General features: G+C 37.7%; 1 protein-coding gene across 4 annotated transcripts in view; it reads left to right on the forward strand.

Annotated features, from left to right (window-relative positions):
* The window catches only part of Stxbp6 (syntaxin binding protein 6), a 239,635-nt gene that overhangs the window by 180,966 nt on the left and 39,408 nt on the right, over positions 1-19,261 (forward strand). For all 4 annotated transcript variants that reach the window (XM_078050276.1, XM_005322649.5, XM_040274317.2 and 1 more), the window contains 2 exons: positions 12,728-12,858; positions 13,744-13,909. In XM_078050276.1, coding sequence (XP_077906402.1) covers positions 12,728-12,858; positions 13,744-13,909 — 297 coding nt within the window. The remainder of the gene's footprint in view (positions 1-12,727; positions 12,859-13,743; positions 13,910-19,261) is intronic.

A 19,261-nucleotide genomic window follows, 5' to 3' on the forward strand; every position in this document is an offset into this window, starting at 1 on the left:
TCTTTACCTTTAGGTCTATCATCCTTTTGACCTACTTTTTATGCAGGGTACAAACTACAAGCTGAAGTTCCCTTTTTGTGTGTGGTTATTGGTTGTTCTAGTATCATTTGTCGAAAAAGCTTCCTTTCCCCACTTTGCAGTTTTTTTGAAACCAGTTCTCCATATATGTGCAGAATCTTTTTCTGGCCTCTCTTGTATACTATGGATCTGTTTGTCTGTTTCCATGTCAGCAGCACATTGTCTTGATGAGTTTATTTTTGTAACAAATCTTTCAATCAGATCAGGTAAGTCAACATTGTCTTCGTTTTTCAAATTTGTTTTTGTTCTTCCAGCCTTTTGCTTTTCCATATGAATTTTTATAATCCATTTACTATATTCTACAAAAACTTACAAACCTGCTGGAATTTTGGTTAAGATATCTAATGATCTGTAAATCAAATTGGAGAGAATTAGTATCTTAATTGTACTGAGTTTTCTAACCCATGATCACCATATCTCTTCATTTGAACTTAAGATTCATTTGGGGATTTTTGGCCTCTCGTTGATTCCTCCAGTGGTTGAACATGAGATGTTTTTACATTTATTTAAGACATTACTGTCTTTCAACAATGTTTTGTAACTTTCATTGTCCATCTTGTATTCCTTTGATTAAATATGTTTTCCTAAGTATTTTCTTAGTGCTATTATGAATAGAAGTTTTTTCTTTGTTGGTTTATTAGCTGTTTTGTTAGGGTTCTCCAGAGAAACAGAACCTTGGCTGCGTATACGGACAGTTCCAAATTTACATGATTTGACTTAGGAGTTTTCAAGTTATATGATGACACAAAAGTGAACTTACACAGCCATTCTGTTTTTTGCACTTTCAATACAGTGTTCAGTAAATTGCATGAGACAGTCTATACTCCATTGTAAAATAGGTTTTGTGTTAGATGATTTTGCCCAACTGTTGACCCTGAGCACGTGTGAGGTAGATAGACTAAGCTATGATGTTCAATAGGTTAGGTAAGTGCAGGCATTTTTTTTGTGTTCTTTTTTCATTAATTCTTTTTTTTTCTCACAATAAGCATATATATTACTCTGGCATTTCTTTTTGTAGTTATTTTTAGTTTATAATAGGCATATCTAACTTACTATATGTTTTGCCTTATGATGGATTTATTCTAATAATCTAACATAACCCCATTGTGAATCAAGGAGCATCTACATACACACAAACACACACACACACACACACACACACACACACGGGGCGGGGGGAGAGGATGGTGGGTAGAGAGATTAGTGATACTTTAAGGAATCGGCTCCTATGATTATGGAGACTGGCAAATTCAAAATCTGCAGGCCAGAAACCCAAGGAATAGCTGATGTTGCCACCCAAGTGTCAAGGCCACCTGCTGGCAGAGTGCCTTCCTGCTCTGGGGAACTCAGTCTCCTGCTCTTTGGGCCTTCAGCTGATTAGATGAGGCCCACTGTGTCTAGGAGGACACACTGCCTTATTCAAAGTCCACCTATTTAAATGTTAATCTTCTCCCAAAATACCCCACCAAAACATCCAGAACAGTGTTTGACCATGTATCTGGGCACCATGGGCCAGCCAAGTTGACATATCCATTGCAGCTATGACTGTTTTTGTTATTTTAGTGGTTGCTTCAGGCTTAGCAGACTGTATCTTCACTTGGTATTATACTACTTCATGTATCATTTAAGAACCTCACAGGAGTTCACTTCCATTTCTCCCATCCCAAGTTTTGCTGTCTGGTCATATATTTTGCTTTTTTGTATGTTATAAACTCTGAACTATGTGGTCATTTGGTAGGTGAGACTAAAGCATTGCTCAGTCTGGGGCTGATTATTTGTTACTAATGAGATAAGACTCTTCTGAGTGTTCTACCCAATGTTTCACGAATCTTGAGGTTCTCCAGTCTGGCTGGTAGGATGGGCATTCTTCCTGGCCCAGTGTGAGCATGGAAGCTTCTGTCCTCTCTTCATTTGAAGCAGTTGTTTCTCTGACTCAGGTAGTTTTCTCACATACACACGGTGAAAAATGCTTAGGTGAGCACTCAGTGGTAAATCTCTATAAGTCTCTGGTATTTTCTTTCTGCATAGTTTCTCTCTTTGGTCTCCCTGGGCTCTCGGCACTGTCCCTTCAGCTCAGGAGTCTGCCAGTCTCTGTCTGGGTTCTTTTCCTTGCACCACAGCCTGGAAACTTTCTTACAACAGTAAGGACTCATCTCATTTATTTTCCATCTTTCAGAGATCATTTGAAAGATCATTGCCTGATACACAATGCCTTGAAACCATTGTTCCATGTGGTTTGTCCATTTTGGGTTGCTTTAGGCAAGGAGAGTGGACATAGCACTGATATCAGATCAGTACATTCCAAGATTGGAATTCTTGAGTCATAAAGCATATGCACATTTATCTTTAGTAGATATTACCTATGGTTTGCCAGGGCAAATTCGGCTAATTTTAACTTTAGATAATTTTCACTAACAGAGTTGAACTTTGTTTCAACCAGATCATTTTGCTGGATTTTATTCCCCAATTTAGCAAAGTAAAAAGTGAAGGTGACAGGTTCCTAGTGACATTTTTTTTTTTTTTAGAATATTAGTGACGTACACCCTCATTTAAAATGTATGATTAAAAGTATTGAGTAAGCGGTGGTGGAGAGAGCGGATAATCTGTCTTTGCTTGACTGATAGTCATAATTATATTTGACAGTTTGTGCTTGCAAAGTAATAACAGCTTTGATTTTTTTCCACAATCCTACTGCTATTATATGTTTAGTTCCTGGTCCATTAGAAAATTTTGTGTCTTCCTCTGCCTCCTTTAAGTTTTGGTGTCTCTCTTTCTCCTTCCCTCTCTCTCTCCCCAACTCTTTCCTTCCTCTCCCCCGCCCCTCTAGCAGTCTTTTTCACGTAAGGAGATCCATATCCACAGAACATCCTTCGATGGTTTTTTCACACTATTTTGAACGATTCTGCTCAGCAGTGGGGGATCTGGCCTCCTAGTATGACAGAGCACAGTAGCAGGCCCTTCCTCTCACAGGGGTGATGAGTGCCCTCTTCCATAGCTGCAAGTGGGTGAAGCTTCCATCTCCCCTCATTGTACAGGGTATCTGAGCTCTGAGAACTCTGCTGCTCTGTTCTCCCAGGTGAAATATGTACTGAATTTCTACCAAGTAGGACATTTCACTGAAGAAAGTTACTGCTTAGCGTATACTTTTCAGTACATAGTGACAGTACTATAAGAAAGAAGAACATTAAGAGGCTGTGTCTCACACATTTTTATTCCTAGGCTTTGAGCTTTTGGTGGAGAAATTTAATTTGTTCTTGAGTCAGGTAGCTGATTCTTTAATGCCTTAGTTTTTTGATAAAGTTTTTGTAAGTCTCCCCTAAGAACAGATCAAAAATGGCATTTACTTTGTTTTCCAGAATTGAAGGGCAAGGAGAAAATAAGACTCTATGAATGTAGTTAACCCCTTTTGATGTCTTCATTTTATAATAGTTGTTATTGAATTTAGTCTCCTTTGGAAACCATCACAATTGTCACAACTCTGGGCATTTACTCTTAGTTGAAGTCTGTTTGTTTCATGGTTACATTACAAACAGGACATGTTGTATCTTTTCCATATAAAATGTAAAGTTGTAATAACTAATATTAACCAGGATTTATAATTCATTATATATTTCATTTCCCCTTTACCCCAAGTGAATGCAGATTGGTTTTCTCCGCAGGTCAATGGGGAGATTGTCTTAGGACGTTAAAAAAATCGGGAAACCTTGAGTGGCTGAATCTCAAGCCAAAAATTGTGTTTTCAGGGAGGCTGAAATAAACAGTTAATTGAGAAAGATGCTGTTAGAATTAAATTGGAGTAAAAGAGATTGTTGCAATTGATTATAACCTCCAAATTTCTCTCCTTCTAGGCTCTGATATTTCTATAATTTCTTGGTTCTTGCACTTTTTTCTCCGCTTACTTATTCTCAGAATCTCCCTCTTTTCCAGTAAGAAAATGTTCAAATCCCTTAAATCATGTCTTGATTTTGAAACTGAACAATTTTACCTGAAATAAGTTTTTGGTTTGTTCATGGTTTCTGGTGAGCCCAAGAATAGTTCTTCCTTTAGTTGAAGAGCCATTCATTTTTTAACTCATTCATTTATTCATGCATATAGCAATTAGCACTGTGTATCAATTAATAATATAGAAGACTGTGGTCTTAATCTAGAGAGGGCACTGGAGAATTCAGGTCTTCTGAGGTTAACCTTCCAGGAAGATTTCAGGCTTAAGGTTTAATTAAGACCACTCTGCTGTACCTGAACCTGTCATTGACTTGAAAAATAGAATGCGCTTCAAAATAAAAATCTACATACTTTATAGGTTTTTAAAATTAAAATTATAAATGAGGTAAAGAAGATGATAATTAGATGGGGATAGATTTTCAAAGTATCAATGAGATCTTATATGGGCCTGTGACACTGAAGTTGTCTATTCCAGATGTGATAATGCCTCCCTATTGGTAATTTGAAACTATTGGAACAACTCAGTACTTCCAGCAGAGTTGACATAGGACAGTCACATGATGATTAACGTGCAATCATTAACTACTCTGGACATGGTGCTGTTTCTTCATATTAAAGGCAGCCTTCCCAAGAGAGCTTGATACAAAATATTTCTTATTTCTCTTGCCCTACTGAAGGACTTAAACAAACTTCTTTATAAAAAAAAAAAAAGGTGGGGGGTTCTACACAGACGTTTCCTTTTGTGGTATCACTTTGAAGAAATTTCCTAGACATCATCATCACCATCTTCAACTATCTTCCCTCTGCCCTGTCTGATATGAGAATGTAATGTCACTGGAGATTGAGGAACTAATGCGAAGTAAGGGCTCTTTGGAATGGAAAACTTCTTTCTTTGTGATTAGCTCTTTAAGAGACTTAGAAAGTCGGTTTCTCAAAGCCTTGAGCACTCATTCTACACTTTACTTCCCCTTAAGGACTAAGGGAGTAGGAACTGTTTAGGGGCATCCCACATTCATTCCCACTGGCTTGGTGCTCCTGACTGAAATGTCACCATCTTTATTTTTTTCTTCAAATATTTTTCTTCAAATATGCAGATTCAAGAATATTTTGTCACATCCATGTTTGTAGCAGCTCAATTCACAATTGCTAAGCTATGGAAACCAACCTAGATTCCCTTAAACAAATGAATTGATAAAGAAAATTTGGTGTGTGTGTGTGTGTGTGTGTGTGTGTGTGTGTGTGACACATATATATAATGGATTGTTTCTCAGCCATAAAGAAGAATGAAATTATGGCACTTGCCAGTAAGTGAATGGGACTGGAGACTATCATGCTAAGTGAAATAAGCCAATCACCAAAAACCAAAGGTCAAATATTTTGTCTGATATGTAGATGCTGGCACACAATAAGGAGTTGGAGAGGGAAGAATAGAAGTTCATTGGATTAGAAAAAGGGGTGGGGGATGGGAATAGGAAAGACAGTAGAATGAATTGGACATAACTTTCCTATGTTCACAACCAGTGAAACCCTACATATGTACAAAAGTTATACTCCATGTATGTATAATACATCAAAACACACTCTACTGCCATGTATATCTAAAAAGTACAAATAAAAAATAAATATTTAAAAATTAAAAAAAAAAAAAGAATATCCTGTCAGACCCATGTGGGCCCCAGGAATCTGTCCAGAGAGCCTCCAGTACTGCTATGTGTTTAGATGTCTCCCAAAAGCTCTCGTGTGAGATAACACAAAAAAATTCTGAGGTGAAATAATTGGGTTAATGCACCTAATCAATGCATTGATCCACTGATAGAGATTGACTGGGTGGTAACTATAGGCAGGTAGGGTGCAACTGGAGGAGGTGGGCCATTGGGGGCATGCCTCTGGGTATATTTTGTCTGTGGTGAGGGGAGCTCCCATTCTCTGCTCCCTGGTGTGATGCCCTGAGCTGCATTCCTCTGCCACAGCCTTCTGATGTGATGCCCTGTCCCCAGGCCCAGAGAAATGAAGCCGACTATGTGGACTGAGACCCCTGAAATAGTGAGCCCCATATAAACTTCTCCTCTAAAATGCTTCTTGTCAGAGCTTTTGATCTCAGAAAAAAACAAAACAAAACAAAACAAAAAACAAGTACTGAAGATAGAAAGGAGGAACCAGAAATAGAGGGGTAGGCCTCACAGACCAACTTGGCAATTTCAAGACCTGGTCTGATTTTGAAACTCTGGATCATGTAGCCTATGGATCTAAACATTTACTGTATCCCTAAATTATATCAAACTTTGAGAAAGTGTGAAAAGCAAAAAATCAGTTCTGGGTAGAGAGTACCTTGTTCCACTTCCCGCTAACCAGAGGAGGGAGGATATCTCCCTATGCTCATAAACATTCAGCTGTCTCACTTGGCGAAATTACTGATGCAGCTGAGACTTAATATTTATTCTCATGCATATTATGAAATCTACCTGGAATTATCAGACATTAGCATTTTAGAACAGTAAGGAAACCAGTTCCAAGAAGACTTTTTTTTTTAATACCAGGGATTGAACCCAAGGGTGCTTTACCACTGAGCCACATCCCCAGTCCTTTTGATTTTTTATTTTGAGACAGGGTGTCAGTAAGTTGCTTAAGACCTCAATAAGTTGGTAAGGCTAGCCTCAAATTTGTGATCCTCCTGCCTCAGCCTTTTTCTGGGATTATAGGTGTGTACCACCTTACCCAATGCAAGATCATTTCTCACCTTGGCTTGTTCCCTCACATCAGACCCCAGAAGCCATGTGCTTTTACTTTCTGGACCCACATTGCAGAGGATTTTTTTTTCTTTTTTTGTCAGTCACCTCTGATGCAGCCAAAGAGCAGCACTAGTGAGATTCTATGTGAACGATCCTCTTTTCTTGCTCAGATTATTTATTTGTCTTCAGCAGTCTTTAAAACCAAAGTGTCTGCCCATTAGACTCCAACTGAACTGGGAGCTGAGGCACACCACCAACCCAGTCTTCCCTAAATCATGAGGTCATGAGAGGACTGTGTTGGTGAATCCTAAAGATATGTTAGGGATGGTAGAAACTGCAAATTCTGCATTTTAACCACCTAGCTTTAACACCAAACTTTAATGCGAATGTGGTTTGTTCTTTAGCACCTGTACTTTTTTTTTTTCTAATTTACAGAAATGGCCATATAAAGTAATACAATGATTTGATTTAAGTTCCCCATATGTAAAGGAAATGTTTGTCAAAATGTTGGTAAATGTTTTACAATACCTAAGACATACAAGATAGAAAGGATACAAAGGAGGAGAGTAATCGTTTTGTTTATAGGCTGATTTTTTTTTGTTTCCTTTAAAATTGTGTTTTAAGACTGAAATAGGAATTTGTATCTTAGGCAAAATTGACTTTCCTTTTTGGAATAGTTGAGACATGATGCTGTGAAAAATGAGATCACCATTGGACCTTGAAGTGGAGAATCTGTCTCAGAATCCCCTGCAGAGTGTGCACTATTCTCCTATTTACATCTCATGCAAGTAGTATGTATTTCTCTCTTCCCCTTCTTGTCAGTTCACCAACTCCTCCTTGTGCAAGACTTGTTTGATAAGATTAGTTGGTACTTGGTTGTTGGCTGTTTGGTGGTTTCTAATGAAATAGAATTTTCTGATTTGCACAGTCAAGGCCAGTGGTCTCCACCCTGTGATTAGAGTCAGGTGTCTGATTTTATTTTTGTAAAATGTCTCACGGATGGGCCACTATTCAAAAGACCTCGTTAGACCATTAGTTTGTGAGATGGAGAAGTGTGTGTTGATGATAAGAATATTCTGAACAGAATGGTTTGTATCACTGCTTCGTAGGATCAAGTCCACATAAAGGTCAAAGAAGAGACATGAAGCCATGAAGACCATTCTCTGTTCAGAGCTGAGAGCAAAGTGACCTAGCTTTGGTTGCCTTGGGGCTACTCCTGCCTCTGATGCCAGCGAGGAAGCGGGGACTGCAGGAAGTGGGAGTGAGAGAGCAGGAAGCATTAGCTTGGGTAACCCCAAAACTGGGTTTCCTGAGTAAGTCCCAGATGTACCACTCCGTGGTCCCAGAGGAGCCATTCTGGTTGTCTTATTGTTTGTAGGAGGACATCTATGATGTGGAGTCCTTAACTTCTGTCTCCACTTGCTAATCCCATGTCTTACCAAAGAGTTTTCTCTCTAAGTCAGGCAACACTGCATATCTATTTATGACTTTAATATATATTGCCCTTCATTAACTCATTTAAAAATAAAAAGGAAGGTTTATTTAAGGGGAAACATTAAAAAAATAACATTTCAGGAAACTATAAAAATCACAACAAGTAGTATCATTATTAGAAAGCAATGATTCAATTAAGTCTTATTTAATGAGCATCCTGTACCCAATAAAATGTGACATTTGACACTGCAGTAAAAAATTATAATAGAAAGAGCACTGAAATTCATTGTTTAAGTTGCAATTTTTCCAATTTTTAACTGACAACTTAGGAAAGTCAGCTCTTTCTGTGCCTCAGTTTCCTTATCTATAAAATAATGGTCAGATAATGGCAATGATTAGCACAGGTATTATCAATCTCAAGAGCAAAGCTAGAAGCTATATAAAATGGATTTTTTAAAATATTAAATTCTATTTTGAAAAAGCACTATGTCAATTTATAATCCTATAACACAAACCGGTAGGAAATAAATCCCCATGAGGATCTTCTAAGTTATCTATATCGAATATATTTTAGAACTGGGGGACACAATAACAGTCTGGTTTTGTTTATAGGCTGATTTTTGTTTTTTTACAAATTTCTCAGAGAAGCAAACACTGAATATTTAATGCAAGCTTGAAATTAACCCATTTTTTGAAATGAACATTGAGTGTGATGTGAATGAAATAACATGCTGGAGGGAACCTACTTGGATAAAGGGATCAAAAAGTAAACTGAGTACAAAAAGGAAGGGGCGATGAGATGAACTTGGGAGGTACCCAAGCTCATGCAGGCCTTTTTGTTGTTTATTTTGGTTTTGGCAGTACCAGTGATTGAACCACATCCCTAGCCCTTTTTATTTATTTATTTATTTTATTTTGAGATAGGATCTCACTAGATTGCTTACAGCCTCACTATGTTGCTAAGGCTAGCCTTGAACCTGCGATCTTCCTGCCTCAGCCTCCCAAAGTTTTTTTTTTTTTAATTTCATTTTTTCGTTGTTAATGGACTTTATTTTATTTATTTTCATGTGGTGCTGAGAATTGAATCTGGTGCCTCACTCATGCTAGGCAAATGCCCTACCACTGAGCCACAACCCCATCCCATCCCAGAGTTTTTAAAAGATATTTCAGTCCTCTACTTAAGTTTGAACAGACAGGTTTGGGTAATCATAGAAGTCCCTAACAGGATGACTATGTCAGGCCTCAGATGTGGCTGCTTCTGGAAGCCTCCCTGACTTCCCTCAACTCCATCTTCATCCTTAAAGCCCCCACCCAAACACCTCAGATCCTCAGATGATTTGTGTATCCTACTATTATATTTTAGAACTCTTCTGCATAATTCTTTTTTTTTTCTTTGCCGCACTGGGAATGGAACCCAGGGGTACTCTACCACTAAGCTACACCCCCAGCCTTTTTTATTTTAAGATAGGCTCTCCCCAGCCTGCCTGGCTTCTTTTGCATAATTCTTATCCCCTAATCACATCCAAATTCGTGATTCAAGATCTTATCTTATTTAATCGTCAAATTGCCTTCAAAACTTAAATGTTCCATAAATATTTGTTGAATGAATTAATACATAAGTTCATTGATTCCCAGCAATTAATATGCATTTGAATCACTTGGGAGAATTAAAATATTCATGCCAGAGCTCCACCCAAGGTGTTCCAGCTCACCCAATTCAGGACCTTTGTTGTAAGAGCTCCCAGGTGATTCTGATGTGCAATCAGAGTGGACACCAGAGGAAATGTGCTCATTCTGGGTGCTCTGCAATATTACCTAGTGTGTCATACCCACTCTGTCCCCTTTAAATGTCTGTATAGCTTATTTTCCTCATAATTGATGAAATCATAATGAAAGTGTCCCAGTTATCTGAACTTTAAAGTTTTTTTAAAAATAATGCATGTTGGAGTCTATCATAGAGGGGTTGTTGGATATAGCTTATGATATTACTAATACAGGTAATATACATTTTCCATGTATGCTTTCAATTAACTTTCTTTTGGAAGGAGAAGATGAGTTGCTATCTTTTATTAAAACAGTGAAATAGACATCGAAAACCTGGGTAACTTACTTTTTTATGAGTTATGAACCCCCAAAATGCTCAAACAAGGAAGGATTTAAACCATTATATTTCTTAAGTACTCAAAAAGTATGGCTATGGTATGTTTAGCCAAGTGTTTTGATTTTAGAAAGGGAAATTCTATATTTAATTCTATATAATGTGTATATAATAACATAATTTTAAGGCACCTGCTTCAAAATAGAAACTGGGATGTTAGGGAAAATAACAATCAACAGAAATTAAACCAAACTGGGCTCAGTGCCCAGGAAAACTAGCCAGACTCCAAGAACTGGGCAAGGAATAAACTAATAGGGAAAGACAGTGGGAATGGATAGAATTATAACTGTTTCCATCAAAAATGGCCATTGTCCAGTGTGATCACAGCTGAGGAATTTTGCTGGGACACTTGTCATTGTGGGTGGGGTTCCTGCCCTTCTCATTTTAATGACAAACTTGCAATGGAACTTGCCCTCCTAAAAAGTGAATCTTAAACATGCCAGGCATACACAGTGATCTTGCATTGAATTTGAGTTTTTATAATGCTGTAAAACTAATTGGAAACAAATACACCCGAAATAAAAATAGGAGTTCATAACAACTTTAACTGAAGTTAGAAGGAAAGCCTTCAAGTTTCCCAAGACGCTTAAATGTCATATGATTTACATAAACAAGGGAGGAAATCCTCTTTGTGTGTTTAGGGGTGTGCGTCTAATACAGGAACCCGTGTTTTCCTGTTATTGAAAAGCATTCTTTCTTTAATCTTTTAAGCACATTCTGGGCCTGCATGTATTCCAGGTGTGTGTTTTCTTTGACATTAAAATATAAGAGCAGAGTACAACTATCAGAGGAACCTATTAGGATTCCTATTTATGTCATAGGAGATGCAAAAAATAAATAAATAAACTGAAATAAATGGATGGACAGAGCCCTGGGCACACTAGTAATATTGCCTGAATTTACTTAGGGGAATGGTTATTCCTAATGGGATGGAGTCTATGAAGAGAGGCCATTTGTGATAAAGACTATAAAATCTCCTCTGATTATGGATATGGTCATGATGACTTTTTAACCGTAAAAGTAAATTTAAATAGTGTAAAAATGTCCAGAAGCTGTTAGGCAAAAATAACTGAAATAATGGGCAGTAAACCAAAACATTATTTGAAGTTTAAAAAAAAAAAAAGTTTGCTAAGTACTGGCTAGGAGCAAGGAGGGAGATTGTACTGAGACCATAGGGACTCTTCAGAGCTGGGCTTGTGGATGCTCACCGTATCCAAAGGCAGAGTAGCTTCCTTCTGTGCTTTTCTGTGGTCTCTGCTCTCCTACTTCAGTAACCCCAGATACTACAAAGGGCTTTTTAATGCCTGAACCATAGAGACTTCTAATCACCAAATGTGACTGGAGTAAATGCTTTCTGTCCCTTGTCCCTCAAGAATCCTTTTCTTTTTGCCATCTTTCAAGCATCTGCTGAATTATTGAAAACAACAACAAAAAAGAATATGTATTTTCTTCTGACACAGCCACTCGGGCTTCCGCAGGCTGTGATTAGCTCAAATTCTTTGCAGTGCATGGTGCTCTCTGCTTTCCCTAATTCCTCCATGGCATCATTTCTGTTTAATCTTTACTAACTTCCACATCCAGGACTCAGGAGGAGCTTTTAGGAAAGTGCTTTTAAGACCGTTAATTACCTCTCCCACCATTATTAGTCTCTAAATCACCAAGTAAGCAGATGTGGAAATGCTCAGGGTGACTTTGTCCTGGTGCTTGACATCAGTCTGAGAGACGATGAAGTTCATCTGCAGTTGGAAGGGGGAAAACTGCCAGAGGCTAAGGAGGGGTGGTCCTGGTCCTGTGGGTATAGTGACTTCAAAAATTCATATGTGGGGACTTTGCCCAGAATGCCAGATATAGTCATAATCAGATGCAAACTATATATACACTGGATGATATTATAAAAACAAATAGTTCTTTTTTTATTTTATTTTTTTTGGTTACTTGAGAGTTGAGATTACTCCTTATCACTGAGGCCTCAGGTATTGATACACTATCAAAATGTAAATAAGCATTATGGTTCCCCGGGGAGCTCGTAACCTTCACTTCCTTTAAAATTTAGCCCTCCTAATGAACCCAGCCTGATGCCTGTCAGCCCCACATGCTTCTTTTCCTGCAAGCTGTAATTGTGCACTTGTAGCCTCTATTAAAGGTTTTTGGTGTTATTTAGTTAAGCTGTTTTTTGTTTGATTGGATGAAGACATAAAGGAAGCAGCTTTTGCAGTTATCTTATAAACAGCTAGAGAGGGGAGACTGAAACTTCTATTTCTTTTGCATTCATATCCCCCCACCAAAGGCACACATTCATTCAGATTCTCTCTATTGTGCATACACACTGAAGGAGGATATAAACCAGCCTGCAGGCCCACTAATCTCCCTGGTCTTTTCTTGGCAGTGACAAACAAGAAGCCCACACAGGCATCTATCACGAAGGTCAAACAGTTTGAAGGCTCCACATCGTTCGTGCGGAGATCACAGTGGATGCTCGAGCAGCTTCGCCAGGTTAATGGTATCGATCCTAATCGGGTGAGTGAATAGCTCTATGCTGGCAGAAGGAATTCTCTTTACAAGATGATTCTGATTGACCTTGGTAGTGGTGGGGGTGGTTTGAATCATCCCAAACAAGACTGTTAGCCCCACATGCCTCTTTCTCTATTTCAGTCATGGAACTAAAACTTCCTATGCCTCTTCATTTCCTATAGAAAATTACAGATCTAGTTCTTTTGTTTGATGGAGGCACCCAAAGGGATGATTGTTGCAGAAATGCTGCCTCCAGTGACGTTCATAGGACAAGGCAAGGCTCATCAAAGCTGCATTTGTCCCCCAATGCCACCAATGACAAGAATTATCTACCAAGAATCAAATCAGTTAATGACACCTTAAAAATTTTGTACTAGTATTCCTTTACAAGAGAAACATTTTATGATATAGGTACATATTTAAAATACCATAACCTTTGCATATATGCATGTACACACTCCCAAAATATCAATAATGAAGAAGAAGAAAATGTAAATTTGTTACTCTCTATTAAAATAAGGGAGATTCTCTTACTACCAAAGTTTAGGGGCAAGATGAATAGAGGTCACTGCTGAGAACCTGAGGTCATCCATCTTCCAAGTAATTGGGAAAATAATACAGTTGGAATTCTGACCATCAGTGTGTAGTTAGACTGTCTTTACTTCTGTGATACTAACTTCCTAGGGACATCTATAAATTCCATGTGATTTGAATTTTGCTTGATATACATAGAAACATGGACCCTTCACACACTTGGGTCGTAATAAAGCTGAGCCTTACAATTGGTACCACAGTCTTTGTTTTAGCCTTTCTGAGTCTTTTGACAGGGGAAAACTGGAAGCAGCAGTCTTTATAGATTGAGATCAGTAGTTATCTCACTGTCTTTTCCAGGATTCTGCAGAGTTTGATTTGTTGTTTGAAAATGCTTTTGACCAGTGGGTAGCCAGCACAGCCTCAGAAAAGTCCACCTTCTTCCAGATCCTCCACCACACCTGCCAGAGGTACCTCACAGACAGGAAGCCGGAGTTTATTAACTGCCAATCCAAAATTATGGGAGGTGAGTGGGCATCTGTGTGACTTTAGTCATCCTGTTTCCTTAGACTTGCTTTTATATAAAAAGATATTCAGCAGCATAATTAAAAGAATCAAAATGCTCAGAAGTAGACAGCATTAAATTATCTTAGAGAGTGTACACTATGCTACATCTAGACACAGTGGTGTGTTTTCACTCTTACACAAAAGATGGTCTTTTTAGAACAATGAGCCACCTTTTAATTTTTCTTCTTTACCGCCTTTTCTATAATTTCACCACAGAACACTATTTTCTGGGTTGCTTTTTTCTGTTATTTCTCAAGATGTTTTACAAATGCTAATATAAAAATTCCATTTGATTTTGTCCCTTTTTTTGAAATAATAGCCAGTCTCATGTTTATTCCTTGGCACACAAAGATGTGTTAGAATGAGGGCCATAAGCCAGTGTTACATGGTGAGTACCATCTTAGGCAGCACAGTGAGACACTTTTAGAGGGTGATCACACATTTCTTTTAGGTGGCAAGTCTTTTTAGGGAATTCAAACTGTGCTAAAAATATAAAAGACTTGCCAATCATTCTGAGTTGGAGAAGAGTTATTTTATATCATTGGTCTTTTCGCTGACCTGTTTTCTTGGTTTTGCAAAATATATTTTTAAAAATGCACCAATTTTGCCTTAATAAATATTAAATGAAAATCACAGTAGAGACTCTGCCTCTTCTCCTTGCCCTTTCATATATTCTTCATTTGAATTTGGGGTGGAATCTACTTTTCTGTCCCCAGCTGAAGCACACACTCTCACTTTGCCATTAGTCTGCACAACGTCATATAGAGAAAAAAAATGTCCAATTCTTTATTATTATCCTTGCAAGTGTTTGTATTACTCTTAAACTGAAAGATAATAATCCAAATAACCTTGAAAGTCTTTCTTAAGCATTGATGCAGTTTTTTATTATAGTTTCTCTGTTTAGTCCTAGAAAAATATAAGAGGTGATATGTGGTGCATATTTTCTTCAAAGTGGCCACATCTTGTTGGACAAAAATAAAGTTAAATATTTAAAGGAAATATCAACCAACACCAACCTCTGTGGCAAATATAATGAGATGGAACTCTCTCTCATGCCTGTGCCATCAGTGATCTTCAAATGAACTCTGCTTTGGATATCCAATCTTAACTGATTTGGTAAAAAGGTTGCAATACTCTGGGTTTTGGACTATTGGTGTCTGTTTTTTGTGAATGAAAAGTTGGACAGAATACCCAGCTTTCCCTTATTCTTCATTAGCTCTTAAGTTAGATCTGTTATAGCCTAAGATCAGATTACTTTCTTGATCTTCACTTCTTGCTATGGAACATTTCCCTCATCAGTGTCAGTGTGGTCAGCAGCTTGTATGGCTATCAACCCTAAAAATAGTGTGCCTTTATGGATTTGAAATTGCTATTGCTCTTGGAGAAAGACTCTTCAAGAGCATTTCACTTCTTCATGAGTGGACAGAAGCAAGTGCAGCTCCATGGGAATGCCTGCATTTCTAAGATGTTCTCTTTGAATATCTCAGCTTTCCCATAAGTCCAACCAGCTGTCTCTGTCAATCATTGACCCAGTCCTTCAGATATCTTCATTTTTGAACACCAAATGATGCAGAGTTGAGATGGGAACCCATATATCTAAAGTTACATTGTTTGTATGTGTATTGGATAAAGTTCAATATTGCTTTCTTACAGTTTGAGAAATAGTAAAGTTTAATGAGATCAAGTCCCAGAAAAAAGTTTGTAGTAAGTCTGTTGTAATTTGTTGGCAGCACATATGTCTTTAATGAATGTAGTCTGTCTTATTTAAACAGTTGCTGATCTTTGATAACAGTTATACCTACACACCCTGATAAATTAGTATGCTCATTAGTCTTCCTTTCTGCCACTTATCACAATCCTGAGACTTAAAAATGATGTGTTTCTGGGATCACTATATCCTGATCCCTTTAACTTTTGACTACCTGCTCCATCTTAGGCAGATGAACAACTTTCCTTATTTCACAAAATATTTTGATGTCTCCTTATACTTAGGCCACGATGTTTATTGTACTTTGAACCATGTTAGTTTTGTGATTTTAGAGAACAAATGTTGGTGTTGGTATGCTGCCCTCCACCAGACTCTTTATTTGTCTTATCTTACTTAGTTTTTAAAGCAGCCTTTGGAAATACAATGTATTATCTTCATTTTACAGAGAAGGAAACAGGATCAGAGAGATTATTAAATAGCTTGCCAAGGGTCATATCAGTAGTGAGTAGTGGAGATTAGATTTCAACACAGGCTCACTGAGCTCTAAAAGTATTTTCCTCAGGGTCTCTGAGTGGCACATGCCAGGAAACCTCATTACACTGCCTTTGGTATGAATGGCGCCCTCTGGAGTTGTGCAGTAATATTGTTGGAATTATTTTATCGAGCACATTCCTGTGTTTGGAAGAGTGAATGGGGGGTAGGAGGAGAGCATTAGAGATTATAATAGTTTTAATTTTTTCTTTGTTATGTCACAGATACATAATTACAATAATTCTTTTTCTTTTTGTCCTAAGTACCGTAGAGTCATTGAGGACCCTTAAGATCATCTTGCTTTTTGTTTTCTGTTTGTTTGTTTGTTTTTTTCACTAGAACTTTAGATAAGGCAGATGAAAGAATGGGGAAGAGATGCGTCCTGGCCATGCTGGGTCTGTGGTCTAGCCATGTCACTGGGAAAACTGAGGCATAGCAATTTGGAATGAGACTGTCAAGGTCAAAGGTCTAGAAGCAAGTCTGACTCTCAATGAACTCGACTTTCTTTCAGACTAATTTTAGTATAAGATGATCATTTAAATATCTATGATCCTATGCATTCGTGCTCTTATGTTTTTGATTGTGCCTATCCCTTGTGATAATATTTTTTATTCTTTGTGAAAGGTCATTTAAATCCATTTCAAAAGTGAAATGAATTCTTTGCATGTTTGAAATTCTTTGTTTCTCCCAAATGATATTTTCTTATTACCAGAGGACAAACTAGGAATCTTCTCATGCTAGTTCAGGATCCAGTGAAGACACAAGTGAAGTCTTTTTAAAAAAATTTTATTATTTCTTATTTATATATGACAGTGGAATGCATTACAATTCTTATTACACATATAGAGAACAATTTTTCATATCTCTGGTTGTATACTCAGTATGTTCACACCAATTCATGTCTTCATACATGTACTTTGGATAATAATGTCCATCACTTTCCACCATCATTAATAACTCCATGCACCCTCCCTTTCCCTCCAACCCCTCTGCCCTATCTAGAGTTTGTCTATTCCTCCCATGCTCCCACTCCCTTTCCCACTATGAGTCAGCCTCCTTATATCAAAGAAAACATTTGGCATTTGGTGTTTTGAGATTGGCTAACTTCACTTAGCATTATCTTCTCTAACTCCATCCATTTACCTGCAAATACCATAATTTTATTCTCTTTTATCGCTGAGTAATATTCCATTGAGTATATATGCCATATTTTTTTATCCATTCATCTGCTGAAGGGCATCTAGGTTGGTTCCACAATTTAGCTATTGTGAATTGTGCTGCTATAAACATTGATATGGCTGTGTCCCTATAGTATGCTGTTTTTAAGTCCTTTGGGTATAGACCAAGGAGAGGGATAGCTGGGTCAAATGGTGGTTCCATTCCCAATTTCCCAAGAAATCTCCATATTGCTTTCCATATTGGCTGCACCAATTTGCAGTCCCAACAGCAGTGTATGAGTGTGTCTTTTCCCCCAAATCCTCATCAACACTTATTGTTGTTTGTATGCATAATAGCTGCCATTCTGACTGGAGATGAAATCTTAAGAGTGGTTTTGATTTGCATTTCTCTAATTTCTAGTGATGATGAGCATTTTTCATGTATTTGTTGATTGATTGTCCATCTTCTTCTGAGAAGTGTCTGTTCAGGTTCTTGGCCCATTTATTGTTTGGGTTATTTGGTTTTTTGGTGTTTAACTTTTTGAGTTTTTTATATATCCTAGAGATTAGTGCTCTATCTGATGTGTGAGGGGTAAAAATTTGCTCCCAATATGTAGGCTCTCTATTCACCTCACAGATTGTTTCTTTTCTGAGAAGAGACTTTTTAGAGCTCATTGGAACCCTCATAAGCTGAAAGAGGGCAGGAGGCTCTGAAGAAGTGTGAAGGGGGAAGCGCTGGCCCCTCCTCCTGCCTCAGCACATTTGCAGCTCTTCTTTCCTCTCCTCTTCTTTCCTCTCCTCTTGTCTCCTGTTCATGGTTAGAGGATCATTAAGCTAGGATGGACCCTCAGCTCATCCTAACTTCCACTCTACCTTGAAAAAATACAAAGCTGTTCATTTGGTTTGCTGGGTCCTTAAGCTACCTACTGATCCACAGAGATTGGAGACGGAGGTGTGGAGCCAATTCTATCTGCTGCAATGAAATATGATATCTTGAATGACATGATATCTTGAAAGTGAAGTTCACATGGGTTGAATTTACTTCTTCTGAAATGGAGGCCTTTACTTTTTCTGTTTACTGTAAACCGAGGTGATGTTATACTGTTAAGTGTGCAATGACACATTTATACTTGAACCTGAAACTACAAGAGAGGCTTCCTTTCAGCTAAGTCATTTCAAAGAAAGGTGGTCTGCCCCAAATAGAGCATCAGTTTAGATCATGAGCATTTCCTATTAATTCAAGGTCCCAAGGAAGACTTTGGTTTTTTTCTTACTTCATTGTTCTTAAAAAAATGTGAACAATTCCCACATGGCTCCTACATTGCTATTTTATTTTACTGACCTTTTGTAATGATTATTGTTGGCCTTTTATTTTTATGTCTAATATAGGTTGAATATACCTTATTTGAAATGCTTGAAACAAGGTTTTTAGATTTCAGTTTCTGGACTTTGGAATATTTGCATTTATATGTAATGAGGTATCTTGGGGATAGGACCTAGGTCTAATCACAGTCATTTATGTTTCATGTGCACCTTACACACATGTTCGAAGATAATTTTATACAGTATTTTTAATAATTTTGTGCATGAAAAAGTTTTTGTAGCATGCTAAAGGAGCTAGGAGAGCCTTTTATTTTCTCTTGGGAAAACTGTGCCGTGCACTACATTTCAACTGCAATCCCTCACATGAGGTCAGGCATTGCGTTTTTCATCTGTGGTATCCTGCATCACTCAAAGTTTTGCATATTGGATTGTAGATTTTCAGAGTAGGGATGTTCAACCTGTACTATGAACTATAGTAATTTTTGTAGGTATTAGTAGGTTCTGTGTCAGACCCACAAAGTAGGTTTTTTGCAAACCTTTTTTAGTTTTCCCAGTAAGTGAGATATAGGGAAAAATGATTTATTCTTCAAGG

Source organism: Ictidomys tridecemlineatus, chromosome 5 (genome assembly GCF_052094955.1).
Source record: "Ictidomys tridecemlineatus isolate mIctTri1 chromosome 5, mIctTri1.hap1, whole genome shotgun sequence".
Classification (NCBI taxonomy): Eukaryota; Metazoa; Chordata; class Mammalia; order Rodentia; family Sciuridae; genus Ictidomys; species Ictidomys tridecemlineatus.